Raw genomic sequence first — 9,321 nt, forward strand, 5'->3', positions numbered from 1 at the left:
CGCCCGACGTCGTGTCGCGACAATGCGTAGGTTTAGAAACCACGCTACACTCAAAGTACTTGGGTATGACAAACATACTTGATTTGACAAACAACAAATAACAAAAATCATTGTGCATTTTAGTTATTAGGAGAGAGAAGAAAAAACACAAACAATCGATCAGTGATGATATTTAGCTTTTGTTATAGTTATAATGGCCAAATTTGGCCACCAAAAAGCGTCACATACACTTCCTTAATGGTACGGGTGCCACCCATTTGATGAGGAAGAAAAAGAAAGCCATAGAAACACCTTGCGTGAAAAGATGAGAAATTAAAAATGAAACTATTATTACAATCCATAGTAAAAGGTCTTTTGATCTATAGTGATTTTCCCATATCATTTAACTTTTGTTATAATATTCTACTATATTTGTAATTTATGAGGCTAACAATCCTGCATACTATCTGAAGAAGGCAGATGAACTAAATAATAATTCTAATTAGTTAGTGTATCTAATGAAGTCATGTATCGGGGGAATGTTGATGCTATTCATATGCTGAAATATTTGATGCTTTTCAGGATGATACAAGATTTGAGAAACAAAGCGCGCTTTTTGCTCTAGCGATTTCAGACATTGTATTGATAAACATGTGAGTTAAGTTTGTTTAGCATTTATATATGTTTTATTTAACCATCTTTTGCTCTTATGCTATGACACACTTTGCCTAATTGCTACAGTGAAACACCATTCAATATTATGCATGACTTATTGATTAGGTCGTGTTTGATCAAGACAACCACATAAAATAAATCTGCCAATTAAGGTGACAAATTGTTCAGGTTAAGCTATAGGTTGATGAGACATTATGCACACAAATGCACTTAGAGTTTTCACTTCTTGTTTTAATTAAAACTTGCATATTATATGCAGATGGTGTCAAAGAATCAATTCAACCCAAAAACTTAAGCTATTAAATGAGGTTCCAACATATGATTTATATTATTCTCTAACACATCATTTTAAGTAAAAGCCTTTGGGCTTGAAACTTACATAGACCCACATTATCTTATGCGTAATTTTTATCAAATAAATAAGGATGATGATATGTGCTTTGATACCAACTAATGCGAACCTCTTGATCAAACGGTCAAGCAATCCCCAACGAAGATGATACTTTCCCAAGAAAGCTAAGAATTAGGTTTGAGAAGTATGACACAATGGAAACTTGTTCTAAAACACCAACATTATTGGAATTGAAACAAATGTCGCCACAATATTAGTTATACCTTGATAAGTCAGATTTAATCTTTTTTTCCAGCAAAGATAACATGTTGCATCATGAAAAATACAAGTTTATTTCATAAATTCATTGTTCCTGCTTTTTAGCATAAAAAAACTTATATAATATTTCAAATAACCCTAATGGATCGTATATGTCGGCTGATTTGAGCACACTTACAAAATTGATCCAAATAAGTAATAATAAACCAAATACTAAGAAGAAAATAATAAAAATCCAAAATTAATATCCTAGATATGCTAGAATTAAATTTGCCACCCATAAGAAGTCAAAAATAGACTAGGAAATCTTATCTAAATATAAAATTGATTCTGAAGTCTTCTTGCCTTGTTGTGCTTGGTTTTCTTATTTGTCATGGATAATTAAGACAAAACCCGATTTGATATATGGACGCGTAACAACTCCTTTAAAACCCAAATTTAGAACCTAGGCCCAACGATGTCCAAATGACTTGAAATTTGATATTTAGTGTGATTTCACATTAAATAACGAGAATATTATTTTTGAGTTAATTATGATAAGTTTGATATATTGTTGCGAAACAGATGTGTTACAAACCTGTCTTAACCCAAATAACATTTTCTAATTGCTTTCTTTTTTTATTTTCCCTAACTAGAACACAAAAAACCATAGAATAATAAGAATAAACACAAGAAAGAAAGAAAATACTAACCCGAAACAAAAAGAAGATAGACAAAAAGAAATTATCACGAAGAAAAAAATACTGAACCGAAACAAAAAGAAGATAGACAAAGAGAAATTATCACGAAACAAATAGATAAAGGGATATAACTTGATTTCGGAGCCTAACTCTGATACCAACTGATGTAAACCTCTTAATCACGTGGTCATACAATCCCCAACAAGGATGATATGCCTCTAAGGAAGTCAAGAATCAGGTTTGAGAAGTGTGATACTAGGAAAACCTGTTCCAAGACCTTAACACTATTAGAATTGAAATGAATGATGCCACAAGGTTAGTTATACCTTGATAAGTCATATTTGATCTTTGTCCCAACAAAGATAATGCATTGCATCATATAAAATACAAGTTTATTTCATAAATTCCTCGTTCCTACTTTTCAGCATATAAAAAACTTATATAATGTTTCAAATAACCCTAATGGATCCCATATGTGGGTTGATTTGAGCCCACTTACAAAATTGATCCAAATAAGTAATAATAAACTAAAAATTAAGAAGAAAATAATAAAAATCCAAAATTAATATCCTAGATATGCTAGAATTAGATTTGTCACCCATAAGAAGTCCTAAATATACTAAGAAATCTTATCTGAATATGAAATTGATTATGAAGTTATCTTGCCTTGTTGTTTTTTGTTTTCTTATTTTACATGGATAATTAATGAAGAAAATCTCCCTTTTTTGTAGTTGTCAATTTAGTTTTCTTTCGAGACTAGAAGAATCATTAATTAATCCTTCCAAGTTTAGAAAATTAGATCTGGCAGCCCCCTAGCATCTTTTGTTAACTAGAAAACTTCCTCATTTATTGATAAATATTCTTCTAAATAATAGGTAAAATAATGAACAAAATTTCCTTGAATTTTTAAAAATATTTTGCTTACTTAAATCCTTGTAGAATTAGGAAATCAATCCCAAATATATTTGATCTGATCCTAACATTTTAATTAATTCAAGCCAACTTTGAACCTGATGTGGACCAAACTTATATTCATTAATAAGAACCAAACCAGATCCAAAATACACTCCAAATAAACTTTATGTGCCACCCATAAGAAGTCCTGATCTGGATGATGAGATTCGAACTTGTGACCGCTTAGTCATCAAGACTCTGATACCATATCAGAGAACTAATTCAACCTAAAAGTTTAAGTTATTAAATGAGGTCCCAAGATATGATTTATATTATTCTCCAACACACCCCTTCAAGTGAAAGCCTTTTGAGTTTGAAACTTCCACATGTCTATATACTACCTTGTGCTTAATTTAAATCAAATAGAATGACGATGATGATATTCGAACTCATGACTACTTAGTCAATAAGGCTCTGATACTATATCAAAAAATCAATTCAACCTAATAAATTAAACTATTATGTAAGATCTCAAGATATGATTTATATTATTTTCTAACAGATGGTGCCATGATATTGGTCGAGAGCATGCTGCCAACAAACCCCTTCTTAAAATAGTTTTCCAGGTATTGATCTGTCATTTGTATGCCTGCGGCTAAAGTGTCTTTGTGGATGGATTTATCATATGTTATAGTCCATCATTTTCCATGGTGCACATAGGTGATGATGCGTTTATTCAGCCCCCGTAAGACTACACTGCTGTTTGTTATACGTGATCAAACAAAGGTCTGGATTTATGCTATTGAGCTTCTTATACGATGATTAAAGTACTTCTGATTATTGAATGTATCTTTTGTCATGTGATGAATATTCACCCTCTTTGTGATTGTCTATACAGACTCCACTTGAGTATCTGGAGCTTGATCTAAGGAAAGATATTCAGAAGGTATTTTTGGCATTTGTACTGTGTATGGCCTTTTCTCTTTTGGGAAACTATTTGTTTTCTGCAGTATTTTTTTTTTAAGGTTATACTTCATGCAGATATGGAGTGAAGTTGCTAAACCTGAGGTTCAAAAAAATTCTCCCCTGAGTGATTTTTTTAATGTATGTAGAGTCCTCTCTTTTGCATATTTCTCACAAATGTTTTAATTATGCTTCGTTTGTTTGTTTGTTTGGTTTTTTTTACTTTTCAATTAGCTTGTATTTGCTTCTGATAATTTACACAGGTGGAGGTTATTGCTTTGTCTAGCTTTGAAGCAAATAAGAAGCAATTTAAAGAAGAGGTAACTGTGCATACCTTTATTATGATAAGAATAGTGTTTAATTATTTTTTCTATTTGATATAGGTTTAGGAAATTAAACTAAATTAACAACATAAAATCCAAAATTTAACTAAGAATCCAAAAATAAAAGTAAAATAACAAAATTGGCTCAAACATCATATTCCAAGCCTAATTTAAAGGTTTTTGGACCTTGTTTGGACACAACGAGTTGCCCCCTATAAAGCTAGGCTGGTAGAATCTCTGGTCAAATTTAGATATGATCGAACAATCAAATTAAAAATGATGGATATTTTTAATGGAAAATTGTCCTTTAGATAATTGTTAATTTGAGGTTTGAAAAAAAAGTTTGTAGCTTGACTTAACAAGAATTTTTTTTTGGAGAACCAAAGTTACATATAATTAATTACTCCCACCCTACACCTATAACAAGATGCAAATAAAAAGTATAAATCACAACGAAGTTGATCAATTCTTTAAAGAGTTTACAAGTTTAATTAAGAACTTAATAAGAGAATCACTCAACCATACAAAGAAACAAAGAAACAATACGTGGGAAAATAGTGTTAACAATTGGTTTATATAGTAAAAAGCTAATCCTAATATGACTTAATGGACCAAAACTTGATAAATAAACTAATATATTAAAAACCCAAAATAACTAAAATAGTAAAATACAACACAACCCAAATAAAATCTTAAATTCCACATGCTCTCAAATAAACTAAAAGATAAATAAATAATAGCATAACTAATTAAAATAAGATCAAAGTTGAATTTCATTATTTGTTGATAGAATCAAAACTCAACTTCAAATGAATAATCTCTTTTTGACGTACTAGAAGGTCCACATATGTTATTGAAAAATTATGGATGTCTATTTTTCAATATAACTAGAATCGTATCAAAATTCATTATTTAGCTTCATTTATGACCAAAACAGTAGTTAAAGGTCAAATCTAAGCATATTTGAATTTTTTTATTCCAATCTTTCTATAATGTCTAAATGCTCTCTTACAAGCTCTTCTTGAAAATGAATCAAATTAGTTAAGATCTATTCTTTATTATTTAATACCCTCTTAAAATTCACCTTAATTTATGTATCTTGAAAAAGTCTATTAATTGCCTCCTTGAAACTCTTCGTTATAAGTCTTGTGACTGAATCTAATGAAAGCTTTAATAGATCTCTTGATGTTGAAGCTAGGATTATTTCATTCCCTCTCTTCTCAAAAGGATTCGCCAAAGAAGTTAAACACTAGCTAGTTATGTTTTCAAAGGATTAGCTTTCTTTTGAAGTGCTGATTATTGATCTGTAGCTTGTTATGTTTGCACAACTGATTGAAGTTCAAAATCATTTATCGGAAACTCGTTTAATGGATCATTCAAACTGAAACGTGTCCGATTGTGAAAAAAGAAGAAGAAGAGAAACTGATAGAGAAAACTGCCTTTTGAGTTTGCGCAACTGATTGAAGATCAAAATCATTTATCGGAAACTCGTTTAATGGATCATTCAAACTGAAACGTGTCCGATTGTGAAAAAAGAAGAAGAAGAGAAACTGATAGAGAAAACTGCCTTTTGAGTTGCATCGAATTGAAGTTTTCTATCGGTACACTAATATGATGTCTTACACAGGTTGCTCAACTGAGGCAGCGGATTTCCGATTATTTTTCTACAGGGGGCCGCCTGGCTGGTGATAGGCAGGGAGTTGTCCCTGCTTCAGGATTTTCTTTCATTCTGCAGCAGATATGGAAAGCAGTGAAAGAGAACAGGGATCTGGATCTTCCTGCTCACAAGGTTTATTAAAATCCCTGCCCTTTTCTTATGTGAACATAAATTATTAAATTCTACTAGGTAAAATGTAGTTTCGCTGTTTGCTTACCAGGTGATGGTTGCCACTGTTCGATGTGAAGAGATTGCAAACGAGATGCTCAAACGGTTGAACTCTGATAAGGTAATATGTTTCGTCCTTCTGTTCTCTGTAGAATTACTTTCAGAATTGGTAAGCCTAGGATCAGGCAGTGGTAAGCTGATTTCTTACAGGTTTGGATGGCATTAAAAGAAGATGTTAAAGCTGGTCTGGTACCAGGGTTCGGGGAAACACTTCGCCCTATTATAGAATCCTATCTTTCAGAGTAAGTGTGGACATTGCTATGGATTCTACAATTCTCTGAAATGATGTGCTATATTCAACTTTTAACAGAAACTCAAAAGCTTTTAAACCAGTTTAATTATCAGGACATTTCAAGAGCTTTTTCTTGCAGCCTAGTTCTGGACTGTACTCCTTATTCAGTTTTATTTGCAATGATCTCTGATATTGCTCATGGAGTCTAAATTTCTTTTTCAACAGATACGACAAGGAGTCCATCTATTTTGATGATGTTGTAAGAAATGCAAAACGGCAACAGCTGGAGCTAAATGCGTTAGATGTAATACCTCAGTTACTGTTTGTGCTTTTCTATTTAGTTTCATTGTTCCCTTTAGATAGCTGAAATGAAGTAGACTTCCTCATTCATGTGCCAAAACCTAAGCAAACTAAGCAATAATATAAATCTCAATTCAAAAACTTAAGTTGTTATGTGAGGTTTCAATATATGATTTATATTATTTTCTAATATATTCTCTCAAATAAAAACCCTTTGAACTTGAAATTTATATAAACCCATATTACTTTGTGCTATTAAACAAATAAGGATAGTGAGATTTGAACTCGTAACCGTTTAGTCATTAAAACTCTAGTACCATGTCACAGAACCATCTCAACCCAAAAACTTAAACTGTTAGGTAAGGTTTCAAGATATGATTTATATTATTTTCTAACAAAGAATAATTTGCTACTAAATCTAAATCAAAACTAATAGACAAAAAGTTTTCTTTCCAAATTACAACAATTGTTTGCTTCCTTTTTCAACAAAGATTCCATGATTCAATTTAAGTCATATTTTAACAGCTATCCTAGTTCTAGAAGGTGGGTTTATTGATATAATCTTGGAATTTAGTTTATGTAAGTTCTATTTGATTTAACTAAAATTGTTACAAAATTACCAATGATGAAGTTAGCCTATCATGCATAGGTGGTACGCCATGCTCAAGCTACCATGTTGGGCCATCTCAGTTCAAAGGCACTCAAAAGTTTTAAGATTGGGCTGAAACAATCGCTGAACGATGGAAAAGGGTTTGCTGAATCTGTTCGTGCTAGTAAACGTTCTTCCATGTCCGATTTTGATCGAGGATGTGAAGGTAACATCTTGCTATTGAAAGTTCACACACACACACATGTATATGACATATTGGCCGACACAAGTTTAACTTGTATTTGCACATCATCTGTTCTCTTTGCAATTGAATTAAAACTCTCTTGCTTCTCTTGGTATGTCTTTTTTGTGTGTAAATAATCTGAGTTTTTATAGCTGTTGGTATAATAATAGGATCTTGTTTCCACTATTCATCTCTACCAGTCCAATCGTGCTTAGTGTCCCCCTAAAGAGTTTAGATACTACAACTTAGACTACTTCTATTCAGTAAATCGTGGAATTTCGCAACTCTTGGTGTGTACTATCTGTATGGCTGCTGAAATAGCTTTGTTCTAGCAATGCATGCGAGGATTTAAAAAACTCTCTGCAACAGTTTTCATTCTTTATGAGAGTTGATTTTTCTTCCACCTGATATCCTCCACCTCCATGCTGAATAGCTTGCATTCTATTCTTGAACAGTATCAAGTTGAATGAATACTTCATTAAAAAAAAATAAATAAATTGATTGGCTGATATAGAACAGGTACTCTAGTGTCCAAGGACAGGTACCACAACTTAATATCAAGCTGCTGCTATTAAAGAACTAATCCCTCTATTTCAAATTGCTTGCATATTCTTGGAAAATATCTGATGGTATACTTAATAATTTTCTTGGACATCCTGCTCTCTCAGATGCTTCCATAAGACACAGTAATTTGGATGCTTCCGAGGCCCGCAAAAAACTTGGCAGTGATATGGAGACAGTCGCGTCATCGATATCCACAAGCGAGTTGTCAGAATTGATGGCCAAAATTAAGGCATATAATCTTCAGATACTTTTTTACAATCGATGATTATACCAAATGACTAAATCCTGACACTTTTTTTTATTCATATTCAGAAACAACTCACTGATGATCTAACTGGACCTGTAGAATCCGTACTTGAAGCTGCTGAAAACAATATGTGGCCTTCATTGAGAAAGCTTGTTAAGTACAAGTCTAAGGATGCTGTCTCCGAATTTTCAACTGCTGTTGCTAGTTTTGAGTTAGACGGATCTAAAATTGACAGAATGGTGCAAACTTTGAGGAAGCATGCAAGAAACGTAGTTGAAAAAAAGGCTAGAAAAGCAGCAGCAGCAAATAAAACCCTTTCCCGGATGAAGGATAGGTGGAGCACATAATTGTTGCATACTTTTCTTCTTTCAATTTTTCCTTTCTTCTGGTTAAATCTTTTGGTCATATTTCAGGTTCACAAGGGTTTTCAATTATGACAACCATTCAAGGCCAAGAGTTTGGACTGGCAGAGAAAACATTGAAACAATTGTGAAAGATGCACACTCTGAGGTATTATAGCTAAGGTTCTTTTAAGGATTGCCTGCCAGCACATGTATACATACCTAACATCTGAAAATAATCTCGAAATTATTTCTTTCAGTGTTTGAAAATCCTGTCAATCATGGCAGCCATTCGCCTAGACAAGAAGCAAGATAATATCGAGAAATTTCTTTCCTCGCTCATGGATGAAACTGTCTCTGTTCCATCTTCCAGAGATAGAAGCAATGAGGCTGCTAGAGACCCCCTTGCGTCAAGCAAATGGGAAGAGGTAACACGTTTCTAACCAAGTTGTTATACCTTACATATGTGCTTATATCTCTATCAACTTTCTAAACTGATTTTCACATGATTTCACACAATATCAAATATGAGGCAGATCTCTCCAAATGATACACTGCTGACACCAGTGCTGTGCAAGTCATTATGGGAGCGGTTTGAAGCAGAGACCAAGAATGTAGTGGACCAAGCTATTTCCTCCCAGGTACCTTATTATATATCTTCGTACCATATTTTATGGTGTATCCTCGTGCAAAATGTATATTCATATGGATTTTGGTTGCGTTCACACTATTTAAACGAATGTTTTATTTATAAAATCAACTAATTTTGATAATTTGGCAGAATATTTCCTGAAT

General features: G+C 32.7%; 1 protein-coding gene across 1 annotated transcript; it reads left to right on the forward strand.

Moving 5' to 3' along the window:
• Positions 1-22: 22 nt before the first annotated feature.
• Positions 23-9,167, forward strand: LOC105119413 (protein ROOT HAIR DEFECTIVE 3 homolog 2-like; the record flags this gene model as incomplete). The annotated part of the gene is made up of 17 exons (XM_011017551.1): positions 23-55; positions 562-632; positions 3,401-3,464; positions 3,559-3,624; positions 3,737-3,784; positions 3,880-3,942; positions 4,065-4,121; positions 5,752-5,913; positions 6,002-6,070; positions 6,160-6,251; positions 6,467-6,545; positions 7,191-7,356; positions 8,043-8,167; positions 8,251-8,519; positions 8,599-8,695; positions 8,787-8,954; positions 9,063-9,167. Coding segments are annotated over exons 1-17 (1,734 nt in total), but the record flags the coding sequence as incomplete, so codon positions are not given.
• Between the last annotated feature and the right edge of the window lie 154 nt (positions 9,168-9,321).

This window comes from Populus euphratica, unplaced genomic scaffold (genome assembly GCF_000495115.2).
Source record: "Populus euphratica unplaced genomic scaffold, PopEup_1.0 scaffold2862.1, whole genome shotgun sequence".
In the NCBI taxonomy this organism is placed as follows: Eukaryota; Viridiplantae; Streptophyta; class Magnoliopsida; order Malpighiales; family Salicaceae; genus Populus; species Populus euphratica.